The sequence below is a fragment of the Sinohyriopsis cumingii genome, chromosome 16 (genome assembly GCF_028554795.1).
Source record: "Sinohyriopsis cumingii isolate HCF-2022 chromosome 16, ASM2855479v2, whole genome shotgun sequence".
NCBI lineage: Eukaryota > Metazoa > Mollusca > Bivalvia > Unionida > Unionidae > Sinohyriopsis > Sinohyriopsis cumingii.
Window position 1 is genome coordinate 52,907,733 of NC_142976.1, and position 14,893 is coordinate 52,922,625.

Sequence of the window (14,893 nt, forward strand, 5' to 3'; positions counted from 1 at the left end):
CTTAACGTTTTGTTTCCAGACTGAAACGTCTGCTCTCGTACCTATTTTGCAATTATGTCATCGATTTTATATTCGGAGTGGACTGCTCATTACAAGATGGTGCTGGGGTAGATGAACTTTGCCACTACCACTCGGATTGGCCATTCACTACGATGGTACTTAAACCATTCTTGGGGAAGGTTCGTTCTTCATTGCTGTCTTCTCCAAACCTACTTTGAAACACAATTTGTCAACCGCTAAAGAGAAATAGTCCATATCAGATTCAATTTTAGTGTTCAGGGAACAGGTGTCAACATATAGGAGATTATCTCCTGTAATTTCGTCTTCACCTGTTGTCTTCTCAAATTGAAACTTTTGCTATAGATCCTTGGGATACTCATAATACTCAGGAGTTGTTTGGATAGAGCATATTACAATACTGACATTTCTAGAAGCATGTAATTTTATTACTATTTACGAGTTGTTGACTACAATAGATATTCTTACCATTTTATTGATATCGACGAAGTTGTTGATATAAATTAAGTTTTTCCACCATGAATCTTTGCAGTAATCAATTTCAAACCCGTCTTTTGGCCAAAAGGGTCCGTCACTCCAGTATTTTATTGTCGGTATATACACCATCATTAACAACATATAAGGAGGCGTCAGTCTGTTGACAGAAAGAAACAAACACTGTTTTTAAGGCGAATGTCCTAACAAGAACGTCTTTAGAAAGATAAATCGAAGCCAAGAGATGTAACCACCACTAATTCATTCCTATCCCTCAAATATTAGTCCATCTGTGAGATTCGGACTTAGGCATGGTAAGTGGCATAAGTTCAATACATTCCATTAAATTCTGTTCAGATCTATATATATTTGTATGTCATAGATTTCATTGGCATCTTTCATTCCAGACAGAAGTGTAGCACAAAAATGTGGCTGATCAATGTTATTGAGGTGTGTCTTTAATTTGGTGTATTCATGAAAGCTCTGCCCTTCTAATCATTCTAAACAAAGTTAGGTTTTTCTTTTTCGTATAAAATATTTAGTATTTAGGAATGCGTTGCTAAAGAAGCGTTTTGCTTTTATAAACGTTTCCAAAAGCTACGAAATAGACAGCGACAGTAAATATCATCATCAGTATTACTTGCACTTCGAATGTACTTCTACACGTGAATTAAGATTGGTACAGGTATTATTAGTACAGAGGTGAAAACAGTCAATAACATAACCGATAATATAACTGTAATGATCATAAACTGATTTCGATAGCATTATTAATATTGCTTCCATTACGTGAAGGATTGATAAGTATCGATATTGTCATACGTGACATTCCCATGTGCTTAATAGTATTGTATCATATCAGTATGGATAATAGTACATATATTTCAATGGATAGTCAGAAAGTTTAACACCCAGATATTAGTGTTCTACGTTTGTTTATTGGTATTAGTGTTATTTGACTGTACATTTCAGTTTATTATGCTGCGACTGTTGAAATAAAGTTAACATTTTGTCAAGGACGCAAGCAATATCTAGATGAATAAACTGAATCGTAAAAGAAACCAAATTTAGTTACCTCCAGAAGCGATGGAAATAAAACATTCTCCAGTTGAATTCTTTGATTCCACCAGCTTTCTTCAGCTCACGAAAAGTCAGGAAAGCGAGAAGAAGTCCGCTATAAGCATGTCATTTATAAGTAAGAATCAAATACTCATAATTGAAGTGAATAGTAATATATTTGCAAGATGGTTTTTCAAAACCTAAATTTAATTCTTTATTTAAGAATTAAAATATCTGCATAAAATTAAACCGGAAGGAAAAGTTCAATATGTATGTATGTATGTATGTATGCATGTATGTATGTATGTATGTATACATGCATACATGCATACATGTACGTACGTATGTATGTATGTATGCATGCATGCAAACATGTACGTACGTACGATCGCATGTATGCATGTATGTATGTATGGATGGATGGATGGATGGATGGATGTATGGGTGGATGGATGTATGGGTGGACTGATGTATGTATGAATGTATGTATGTATGTATGTATGTATGTGTGGATGGATGGATGTATGTAAGGATGGATGTATGGATGTTTGTATGGGTGCTGTATGTATGTATGGATGGATGGATGTATGTATGTATGTATGTATGTATGTATGTATGTATGTATGTATGTATGTGTGGATGAATGTATGGATGCATGTATGTATAGATGGATGGATGGATGGATGGGTGGATGGATGTATGTATGTACGTATGTATGTATGTATGCATGTATGTATGCATGCATGCATGCATGGAAGTTTAGGGTTTATTAGTACATCAACACATTCCTCAATGGATAATGGTGAGTATAGGTGAATCAATTACTAACTAAAGTGGACACTTTTCTAAAACCTGTCTTATGGAAAATCTGGTCCTTTAAATGCAGAAGCGTGAAGCAGCCTTTCATAATTTATCCTCATCAGTGCCAGAATACATAGTTTCAGTTTATTTTTTATTAGATATTGACTTAAACATTAATAATAAAACATATCTCTCTGACCATCGTACAAAAAGAAAAGTAAATAAGTTGTTTAATGCAAAGAGAACAACAACGTTGACCTTAGAAATTAACACACTCATCTAAAGATGAGTTTTCCTCTCGAATTTTTTTTTTAATCCCATACCGATAGAGGAAGAAATTACCTCAGAAGGAAAAATGAATCAACAGCAACGGTGGCGTTGTATATGGCTTGGAAAGTAAATCTGTTGAGCATATTCGGAAGGAATGATCCTAGGTTAGCTGTGAGAAACGAAAACTGAGTTTAAACGATGCTGCATATATTATTGTATGTATCTGAGAATTTGATTTCTGGTTCAAACTCATGTTCAATTTCCGATAAACGAGTAATTTTAATTGATTGGACATTCGACATCAATAACGTTTGATCTTGGCGACTCCTAAGTCGATTTGGCGATTCGAAAGCTTTCGTAATTACTTGAAAACTATTGTGTTCAGTCTTTATTAAATATCACCGGCCATACTCTGAATTTTTTTAATTATATCAGATTTGCATTACGTGAGTAAAAGTAGTCGTACTCGCACAAAAAGATTTTAAAAATTATGAAGTGTAAAGATGATATAATAATTTCATTACTCGAAATAAAAGTATAGAACGCGGTTACCTCCCCTTATTTAAGATTTCCCACTTATAGAGGACGCCAACCGGAAATGACGTACACTTATCCCCAGAAGAGAAAGTACATGCGTCTTGCTGTTGAAAACAAACAAAACAAACTATGGAAGGGAAACATTTAGATGAAACTATTGAAAACGAATTTGCAGTTCAGCCTTGCCTATGCCAGCCAACAACGAAGAGGAAGCCGAATCCACAAATAATTCGAGTAGATTTGTTTACACCAATTTTACACTGACAACTAATAGAAATAAACTGAACATTTTCGAGAGAAGGACACATATGCTCTTTCTCACCTTATCATTAATATTCAAGCAATAAACTGATATGAAGATTTTAGTTTTACTATGCAGTGTAGTGCGTGTATTGGTTATTAGTGATAAATGATATTGAAGAAAGAGCTTTTTGACATGAATGGTTACTAAGCTACAAAATTCTAAAGACGCTAAAATCAGTCATCGAAAATGCAGATACGTTGGAAGCAGCATGGCATGTACTCTCAACCAGTCGCAACAGCATCTGTACTGTCAAAGAGTCGCAACAGCATCTGTACTGCCAAACAGTTGTAAAATCAAGAGTACTGGGGGAAGAAACAAGATATGACACATGTTACATCTGAATATTTGATTATCGTTTGGACGTGTACATAATATCCAAAGGAGATTATACGTGTAATAACGGTATCAATCTCAAGTGAACCCTGCCTTGTTATCAATACAAAGTTTTACTCTTCTCGTCATGTATTCATCATTTTCAGCAGTTTTATCTCCATTTTGTAGGATTATTTATTCAGATGTATGGCTTCTTGTGGAGTTTGATTCGATCCGAGGATCAAGCGATTTTTAAGAGAGGGCATCCTACTCGACTAGGGACATCTGATTGTAGTCCTCAAAATATGTTATCATTGTATTGGCCTCCATTACGTTTATAACAGCCGTGTAGTATCTGAAGTTACACAAATGAGATTACGTCTTAAAAGCCCCTTGCTTGACACTTTCATGTGAGCATTGTCCCTGCCTTGTCTTAAAGTGATCGTACTCTTCAAATGAATTATGACAGTTTCAAAATTCATATTGTTTCAAAGGTACTAATCGGCACTTTCAAAATTCGAAAAAATAATATATATAAATAAAATATCTAAAAACTAAATTATAAAACACGCACAGACAAATCCAAGTCCGAAGACGTATGTGTGACCTAGGATGACCCAAAACATGCTAAGACAGCGGATCCCATTCACAGCAGTCAGACTCCCGGCTGCTTGCTTTGTGCTGAGGATTTTAACTGCATTGCTGTACATGGAAAAAGCCAGCAATATTTGGACGACGAGAGCTGTACAAAATATAAAAAATATCATTAACTGCACCATTTTAACATTATTATTATTATTATTATTATTATTATTATTATTATTATCATTGATAAGTGATATGACTGTTCTTCTTTAATCTTACAGGTAAGCCGTTATATTAGCAGAACGGTATTAAAACAAGATTTGCACTGCAATACATATATCAATTTGCACCCTTAATAAAATTGATGTAACCTTTATTATCTTTATCAAACTTTTCCTCGGTACAATATTGCCTGAGTATTCACACTGTTACATACGCATGAAGTCTCTACTCAGTCCAAGATATATGAAAGCTACGATTGCATTCCACGTTGTTTTTATAATGATAAATGATTCATGAAATCAAAGCTACAACGTTTTTATTTTGCATTAAACAAAGCGTAAAGAAAATATGTTTACAATAAACATAGTATTCCATGCAAATAAGATTAAAATATCTCAGTGAAACTACTTCCATACATCAGCTAGGATGATTATGAATATATTCGTTAGATTCGTCTACTCAGCATTTTTATTGTTATTAGGCTTAGGCATGATCAGTACAAGATATCAAATGGAATAGTCCTATGTATATGAAAAACCGTTATAAATGTGAATGGAATAGTCCTATGTATATGAAAAACCGTTATAAATGTGAATGGAATAGTCCTATGTATATAAAACAAACCGTGAAAATGTTAATGGAATAGTCCTATGTATATAAAATAAACCGTTATAAATATGAATGGAATAGTCCTATGTATATAAAAAACCGTTATAAATGTGAATGGAATAGTCCTATGTATATAAAAAAAAGTTTGAAAATGTTAATGGAATAGTCCTATGTCTATCAAAAACCGTTTGAAAATGTTAATGGCATAGTCCTATGTATATGAAAAACCGTTATAAATGTGAATGGAATAGTCCTATGTATATAAAACAAACCGTGAAAATGTTAATGGAATAGTCCTATGTATATGAAAAACCGTTATAAATGTGAATGGAATAGTCCTAAGTATATCAAAAACCGTTTGAAAATGTTAATGGAATAGTCCTGTGTCTATCAAAAACCGTTTGAAAATGTTAATGGAATAGTCCTATGTATATCAAAAACCGTTTGAAAATGTTAATGGAATAGTCCTATGTATATCAAAAACCGTTTGAAAATGTTAATGGAATAGTCCTATGTATATCAAAAACCGTTTGAAAATGTTAATGGTATATTCCTATGTATAACAAAAACCGTTTGAAAATGGTAATGAAATACTCCTATGTATATCAAAAACCGTTTGAAAATGTTAATGGAATAGTCATATGTATATCAAAAACCATTTGAAAATGTTAATGGAATAGTCCTATGTATAAGAAAAGCCGTTTTAAAAGCTGATGTAATATCCCTATGTAAAACAAACACAGGTGACTGGCAGTCTTTTTATTCAAAAAGTAATCTCGATATAAATTGTAAAGATATCTTAATGGAAGAAACTGTGCGAAAGTTAGGAAGATGGAGATGCCGACATGGTCAGATTGATGGAATTCTTTGTTAAAGAAGGACAGGAACAATGAATATGTATCAGACATGATATGGATGAAAACAGGGACCCGTTGACTTACCAACCATGGCATGTCTCTCAGCTGGGTTATATCTATCTACAGATTCATACTCAGCGTATTTTGTTCTAGATAGGAGATGAGTCTTATCGTGGACATCTGCATTCTCGCAGTCCATGCCATTGCTGTGAGTGTTTTTTGTGATAGGAAGAGATTCGTTGAACTGCGCCATCTTGGTGTCAGTAGCAAAACTTTCAAACAGTCTATTTATGACGTCATATGCAGTTCCCAGTACAATGATGGCCGCAATGATGGATGCAATAATGCTAGAATTAAATAGGGACAATTTAACAATTTATATCTTGTTTCAAATGTCTAAGCAGAAAACACAGCGTCAACTTCAAAGGTATTCGACAAGATAAATTGAACGTATTTTGAACAGCAGATATGTCAAATGTGCTTGAATTCAAGCATTTATATATGAGTGGCATGTCTGGTGTACAATACGTACATTGAATTCATACACGCTAATAGGAGAAACATCTCATATGTAAGCATATGCTTAAATTCACAAATTGAAATTCGAGTCCAATCTCATTTGAGAAATATTTCATTTTTTAACACAATAACATATACTAGTATTGAGCATTATCGTATAGTGCATGCTTAATTAAAATATTTTATCGGAGGCTGTTTTGTTCCCATCATAAGGTAAGTCACGAAATGTATCATAATTATATAATCCTATTGTTCACGTAAGCTACTTTATAACAGTCCTAATGAGCATATCAGTGCTACTAAGAATATCCATGAGCAGTCCTGACGTGTTTGTGCTTTTGCAAATATTTCTGACCATATTGATAAAATGTTGTCTAACTTGCAAAGGAAAATTAGGTCCTTTCCCTCATTTGTAAGCTAATTACATGTCACATAAGTTTACGCATGTGCTGACATTTTAAATATCGCTTACAGGTAACATATATCATGTAATTTAAGGTTGTGTATATAAATCGACTGACACATTTTCCATTTATTCTCCTTTGAAATACAGGCATCATCAAAAACAACTAAATTTATTTTTATGTCACGTACTATCAGAACTCGCATTGTCGAACATAACCTTTTAAAACAAAAACCATAAACATTTAACATACTACGGAAGTACTAGACCGTGGACATCATGTTAACAATCAATATTACACAAGTTTGTCCTTTCCACCAGTCTTACAAGAGGCCAGCGTAGCTATTATCTCATAAAATGTAATACTTAACTGACCACCACTCAAATTAATTAACAAGCCGATAGGCTGGGGTTAATTAGCTCGCATATCATTACATTAAGAGATTTATCAAAAGGGGTTTTCCTCGCATATCATTACATCAAGAGATTTATCAAAAGGGGTTTTCCTCGCATATCATTACATCAAGAGATTTATCAAAAGAGGTTTTCCTCGCATATCATTACATCAAGAGATTTATCAAAAGGGGTTTTCCTCGCATATCATTACATCAAGAGATTTATCAAAAGGGGTTTTCCTCGCATATCATTACATCAAGAGATTTATCAAAAGGGGTTTTCCTCGCATATCATTACATCAAGAGATTTATCAAAAGGGATTTCCTCGCATTTCTTATTTGATATGGTTGTGAAATAATGTTAGACCTATTATCCAGTCATAATTCATACTTTAATTTCAACACACTATTGACCGAGAGGTTTCGACGTTTGACCCTTAAATATGTATCATGTACTTACGTCACAGTTGTGGCTCGACCATCAAACACTCTATCTCTTTCCTGACATTGGACAGTAGGGTTTATGTTTGCAGTGCCATTCAAAGGTAACAGGCTAAGAGCTTAAAGACAGAAAGGAAACAACACCCGGTTTTTTATGTCTGAAAAGTATGATTCAATGGTTTATTTTAACAACATAAGAGGTTTACTGCATTAACAAAGACATTTAAAAGTACAACCTACATATCTTAAATTAGTGGGTGCTCAAAGACACATATGACCCCGCTTGTATTTGCAATGCTAGAGGAACACTACATGAAATAATCTGACATGAAAAGGAAATCTATTAAATATGTTTTTCTCACACATGATATACATATATACCTTATTTGCAAGTTTCAGGGTACACTATATGAAGATATCAGATACGAAAACTACTATATATATATATATATATAGAGAGAGAGAGAGAGAGAGAGAGAGAGAGATATAGATAGAGAGAGATCAGATACAAATATATATATATATATATATATATATATATATATATATATATATATATATTTACATATCAACCCGGTGGTGTATGTACTGTGTTTGTGAGTGGAGTAGGGTGGAGCATTATGGATAGTCTAAATAGTGATATGGTATAATTATGTTCATTTGCTTTGTTCCTGGAATGGGACATTTATTGTAGATTAGGCTTTATATAGCAACGTAAGTTTGCTAAAATGATGTGACTATTACTGATGATATGCATTACTCTCTCTTACTTTTTCTGCTATAATGCATATATAAATCAGCGTATAACCTTTTTTTTTACCTTGAGCAATAAACCATAAATATTGAATAAAATAAATTATTAATTGATGAATTCATTCCATTCAACCCAAAGTATTCAATTCTAAAAAAAACAGAACTTTTGTTGTTGTGCTGTCTAAAACTGACATGTTCTGGTTTATTTAATTTTCTCATTGCTGTCTAAAACTGACATGTTCTGGTTTATTTAATTTCCTCATTATAATGTCATGTCACTATTAAAGCGTGTATAGCACCATCATCCTTGTTACATGGAAACTCAAAATAATAACTGCTTCCTTCATATTACAATTTTATCTTGATTACACGCGTGAGCAAGGACCACGTTGGAGTTCGTTCCGTTTTGTATGTTTCTAGGATTTTTTTTCTAGTAGGTTTTTCTGGCTTTTTATTTCTTTTCGGGAGGTGTCATTCTTTTTTCTTTTTTTTTCTTTGTTAGCATTGAGGGTATGTGGGAGTGCGGGCAAAAGTGTTTGTGTTCTTCGTTCGTTCATTTTTGTCAAATAGGGCTGAATAATTTCACCTTTTGAGATCACTTCTAAGCACAAACAGGTTCGTGTGTGCGTACGAATTCTTCAAAATTATGTGTAACCATTGTATGTGTAATTGGTAAATATGAATGGCAATTATGAATGCACTAGATATAGTGAGGTAAACAATTTCGTGGACTTCGTTCAAACCCATGAACATAAATGCCCAATGAATAAAATTCCATCTGAGAACACCAATGGACTCCGGTCTAAATCGATAATCCATCTAAGGAAACCGTTCAAATCCGATCTCAACTGACGAATATAGAACAGAGGAAAATGTCATTTACTCACAAAACCACGAAAATTGAAATTTGGTTTAAAAATAGTTACATGCTCGGTATCTTATGGTATTATTTTTACCTTTTCTAATAAGAGCAGCAGCATCATCGTCATTACATGTTTCTGGCAGACATATACCAACCTACAAGACAGAGGTACCAGCAAATAATTGCAATATCAAAATTCATTTCTTTGTAGACAATACTTGTGAAATCTGGAAGCAAAATTTAGATGTAATTATTTAAATTTTAATTAAAACTTTATATACAAAACTGTTTCAACGACAATAATTAAGATTCAGATTGAGTCATTACGGTATTCAAACTAACCATGTCTATTACGGTATTCAAACTAGCCATGTCTATTACGGTATTCAAACTAGCCATGTCTATTACGGTATTCAAACTAGCCATGTCTATTACGGTATTCAAACTAGCCATGTCTATTACGGTATTCAAACTAGCCATGTCTATTACGGTATTCAAACTAACCATGTCTATTACGGTATTCAAACTAGCCATGTCTATTACGGTATTCAAACTAACCATGTCTATTACGGTATTCAAACTAGCCATGTCTATTACGGTATTCAAACTAACCATGTCTATTACGGTATTCAAACTAACCATGTCTATTACGGTATTCAAACTAGCCATGTCTATTACGGTATTCAAACTAACCATGTAGATTACGGTATTCAAACTAGCCATGTCTATTACGGTATTCAAACTAACCATGTCTATTACGGTATTCAAACTAGCCATGTCTATTACGGTATTCAAACTAGCCATGTCTATTACGGTATTCAAACTAGCCATGTCTATTACGGTATTCAAACTAACCATGTCTATTACGGTATTCAAACTAACCATGTCTATTACGGTATTCAAACTAGCCATGTCTATTACGGTATTCAAACTAACCATGTCTATTACGGTATTCAAACTAGCCATGTCTATTACGGTATTCAAACTAACCATGTCTATTACGGTATTCAAACTAGCCATGTCTATTACGGTATTCAAACTAACCATGTCTATTACGGTATTCAAACTAGCCATGTCTATTACGGTATTCAAACTAACCATGTCTATTACGGTATTCACACTAACCATGTCTATTACGGTATTCAAACTAACCATGTCTATTACGGTATTCAAACTAACCATGTAGATTACGGTATTCAAACTAGCCATGTCTATTACGGTATTCAAACTAGCCATGTCTATTACGGTATTCAAACTAGCCATGTCTATTACGGTATTCAAACTAGCCATGTCTATTACGGTATTCAAACTAACCATGTCTATTACGGTATTCAAACTAGCCATGTCTATTTTTTTTCAAATTTCAGGTTCTTATTACAGACGTATTCGGGAGGGTTTATATGATAGTAGTGGTAGTCGTACATCTCTCGTTATTGTTTCTACAATTACTATTGTTGTTGTCGATGATGATGATGATGGTTGTGATTTTGGAGATTATGTAGATGATCACCAAAACAATATAATACCAAGCTAGAGCCAAACCAAAACTAAGTCGATGTATCGAATTTCAAATAATTTACTGACCGTGACACTTTGCGAGACTGAAAGCGGTACGGATGCCTTGCAGTATTGACCCATATAAGGATAGCTCGGCCCTGCTTTGGTGGCTGGGTCCACATACACAATAGCCTGTGTATTGATACATTCATCGTATGAACCTGGCCAAATAAAGTTTCCGTCAAGTATTCCACTCTCAATCTTTCCTAGGGCATCGAAAACTGGTGAGAAAAAAAGATTAAAATCGTGTTAGAAAACTTTAGGTCTAATAATGACGTATATAGAATTTAATATAATCCTATAATTTAATATATTCATCATTTGTTTCTAACAATATGAGCTACACATCCACAGGTGATGCTCTCCGTCTGTTATTACTTAGCACATCCTGCATTTCAAGAACAATCTGTCATAAACAACAGCCACATAGCAATGCTTTTAATTCCCTCTGCCTCTCTCAGTAGTAGCTACACTCGTCGTTAAACGTTTTCTAAACTGAGTTCTAATTAAACCCAATCTTAAAGTAGCTGATAAGCTAGAAAATGACCACTCGCAATTCCCAACGCTAGAATGACCTACAAAATGACCCCTCCCAATTGCCACCGCTAGAATGACCTGCAAAATGACCCTTTCAAATTCACAGCGTGTTACATGCTGAATGAATGGCATACATACGTACTGTAATCAGACTCATTCGTTCGACTGTTTTCAAACAATATAACATGCCCATCCACATATGATTATTTTATAACATTCCTCGACCCATCTCTCTCTCTCTCTCTCTCTCTCTCTCGTGATATTTACACTTCCAACATTTGACATTAGACAATGTTATTCTGTATCATTTTAGATGTGAATGATAACTGAAGGTCTCTACTTCGAAACATATAAGCGAGTAAGTATTTATCTGACACATTGAATATTAAACCTGGCAAAGCAGGGCACGTCATTATTACCCGTCATCCTTAAATATGCAAGAAAAGATAAACAGAGCAATAAATTGTGGATGTTTCCCACCATAAACAACAATAACACCAGCAAAATAATTTATTTCAGATACCGAAGTATACGCATGCATGTTTCTCAACTCCGTGGGTTTTATTTACCTTAGGGCAAACACTGTGTACAGTTGAATCAAATCAGCATTTCTACAGGAATAATTAATTGTTTACAATAAACTAATCAGTAATGTATTTACGTTTATTTTGGACGTGCTACGGGGGGGGGGGGGGGACTGATTGGGATCTAATTAGCTTCTTTTGTTTACAAATCTGAGCCAGACTATTACGGTCCACCTATTGTGGCAATTAACCCAATTACAAAATGTTCTCGAATGTTCCTGAGTGTGCTCACCCTAACAACTTTAGTTTATCGCGGATTCAAAAAGACATGGCGGATCAATGTTTGTCATAATCCATCATCTTTCTTCTTGTCTTTCAATACCTCATAAGTGATGTGGGTTCTCGACACAAGAACATACTTCTTGATAGTTCTTGAGCAAGATTGTGGATATGAGGGAGAGAAGAGCAGCACGAATATTGTAGTCGGATCAAAAACCTTGTTTTCGTGTTTTATACAAGGACACCGTCGGGGGTTAACGTGCCACGCTTGTAGCCAGACAAATGTCCTCGAGTTCCGCTCAAAGCAACCCTTAATAATTAGTGGTTAGAGCGTCCGCCTCGGATGCGGGAGGTCATGGGTTTGAACCCCGGCCGAGTCATACCAAAGACTTACAAACACGGTGCTAACAGCTGCCTCACTATGCGCTCAGCACTAAGAGGTTAGTGTCAGGACTGGTCGGCCTGGTGTTAGGATAATATGACTGGGTGGGACATCATGCTACATGTTCGCGGTATGATGCCCCGGTGCTAGACATCACTCTAAACTGCCACACTGCAGACATCGTAACGTTAAAAATCTAAATCACACATACACAAGTAGTAGCATGCCGCAATCATAATAAAAGTGCAATTCCTGTCCAGACCCAGCAGGATCAATGGCTATAATATATCCTTGGGCAATAATATTTACATAAACTTCTTCTGCACGGTATTACCTTTCAGGTAACATTCAACTCAGATCTATAAATTTGTTAAACTTTCTCTCTATAAAATGCGATTCACAAGTACATGGCATATAATAATAATAATAATAATAATAATAATTATGACTTTGTATAGCGCCTAATATTTAGAAGCTCTAAGCACTTTATAGCATTAGACATATATGACAAAGTTTCAGTTATTTGCGGAATAACACAATGGACCAAAACTAAACGAATTAATATTTGTTGTTTAGATATAAAATCGTTATACCTGTTATCTTTTAACAGATTTTAAAGGACGTGACGAAGGTTAGCGGCAAAATCAGACTAAGAGAACAGCATTATGAATAAAAACAGTATTAGTAATAAACATGGTCTTTCGATTGTGGCTTTATTAATGGATAACAAAATCGTGTAATGAAAATAAACGAGAGGGAACTGTGGCTATCTTACTTGTTGTGGATAAACTGCAGATTACCGTGCCTCAGTGATGGTTGCAGTAATTGTTTTCCGTTGGAGCAAAATGTTGTTCGGTAAAGTAAAATCTTAAGAAAATCAATATCATAATGGACGTTAACATTGTTCCGCCATAATAGCAATATTATAATGATGCATAATAATATGAAGTAAATTTATAAAGAATGACACCAAATATATTACATGGTATTATTATTATTTACAGACGACAGTCGAACCCGTGTCATGAGTAACTCTTCTGTCGGACAAATACAATTAGCGGTACTTACATCGAATGGCCCATTCCTCTTTTCTCTTTAAAGCTTCAGTCAAAATTGTTGTGTGGTTAAGACAAGTGTCACTCACATTGTAACCAGGTGATGCGCCCTCTCTCGAACCGTCTGTCTTAAGGTTAGTGTCTTTACGTACCACTATCGTGGCAGGAAATGCGATCATCTCGGTCAAAAGAGAACCGTCCGTTACTATGGATTCTAGTACAAGTTTTAACTTCTGGAATTCCTTGTGGAGTTTAGTGAAATCTTCCGTAATAAGAGTATCATGACTATACGTCTGATAAAAGAATCCTAGCAACAATACAAAAAGAGGTCGTATTTGAAGATTCATTATTCAAAATTAAGATCTTCGACCTTTATTCTACAATGTGAGTACAACAACAAATTTCTGCGAAACACGGAGGCCGTTAAACCGGGTCTGACTTCTATTATTGACTACCGCTGAGTGCGAGTCCTGATTTTTGAAGTACCTTTTATCTTGCTACAATCACATGGACATGATGTAATCACCATACATGACACCTAAGTAGATATGCATATATTTAACTTATCGACTTGACTACAGCAATGCCCTCGTTAATGTCTTGCAACATAGTTCAAAGATGAATAAAGGCTGTACTTGAAAACACAGAAACCCCATTATCATCCCAAATAGTAATGCCAAAGTATATCAAGATACGAACCAGAGTACATGACCAAAGAATGACCACATAGATATGGGTGTTTGCATAACACCATCATCACTGTGTAAATATCTAATCATTACGCGAGATATCGAAACGTTAAACGTTAGTGTGCGAGTCTATAAATAGAAATTATTCAGGCCCCCGTACGTTATAGAAAGGGATTGTCAAGATGACCTCCTAAAAACCAATACTGGCACGACTTAAATAAAATGACATACACTGCACTAGTAAACAGGACCATACGTCTTTAAATCATCTCTCTCTCTCTCTTTAAATTTTGTAGTATTCATTTGATGCTAATTTAATAGTATCGTAAGTTTACATATTGACTTCCTGTCTGACGTGCGCATGCCTTTGTTTTACTCTAGACAATTCTTGGGCAATCTAATGTACAACAAATTGTAATATATTTAGTTCTTGCACAGAGAAACGATTA

At 34.5% G+C, this 14,893-nt stretch overlaps 1 protein-coding gene across 1 annotated transcript in view; it reads right to left on the reverse strand.

Moving 5' to 3' along the window:
- LOC149780414 (nose resistant to fluoxetine protein 6-like) overlaps positions 1-14,369 on the reverse strand; it is a 29,858-nt gene extending 15,489 nt beyond the window's left edge. Inside the window, exons 1-9 of the mRNA XM_089937337.1 lie at positions 13,769-14,369; positions 11,006-11,199; positions 9,516-9,576; positions 7,826-7,925; positions 6,133-6,395; positions 4,350-4,517; positions 2,695-2,791; positions 1,568-1,666; positions 487-652 (exon numbers count right to left, since the gene is read on the reverse strand). Coding sequence (XP_089793463.1) covers positions 487-652; positions 1,568-1,666; positions 2,695-2,791; positions 4,350-4,517; positions 6,133-6,395; positions 7,826-7,925; positions 9,516-9,576; positions 11,006-11,199; positions 13,769-14,102 — 1,482 coding nt within the window. The 5' untranslated portion in view covers positions 14,103-14,369. The remainder of the gene's footprint in view (positions 1-486; positions 653-1,567; positions 1,667-2,694; positions 2,792-4,349; positions 4,518-6,132; positions 6,396-7,825; positions 7,926-9,515; positions 9,577-11,005; positions 11,200-13,768) is intronic.
- Positions 14,370-14,893: the final 524 nt, after the last annotated feature.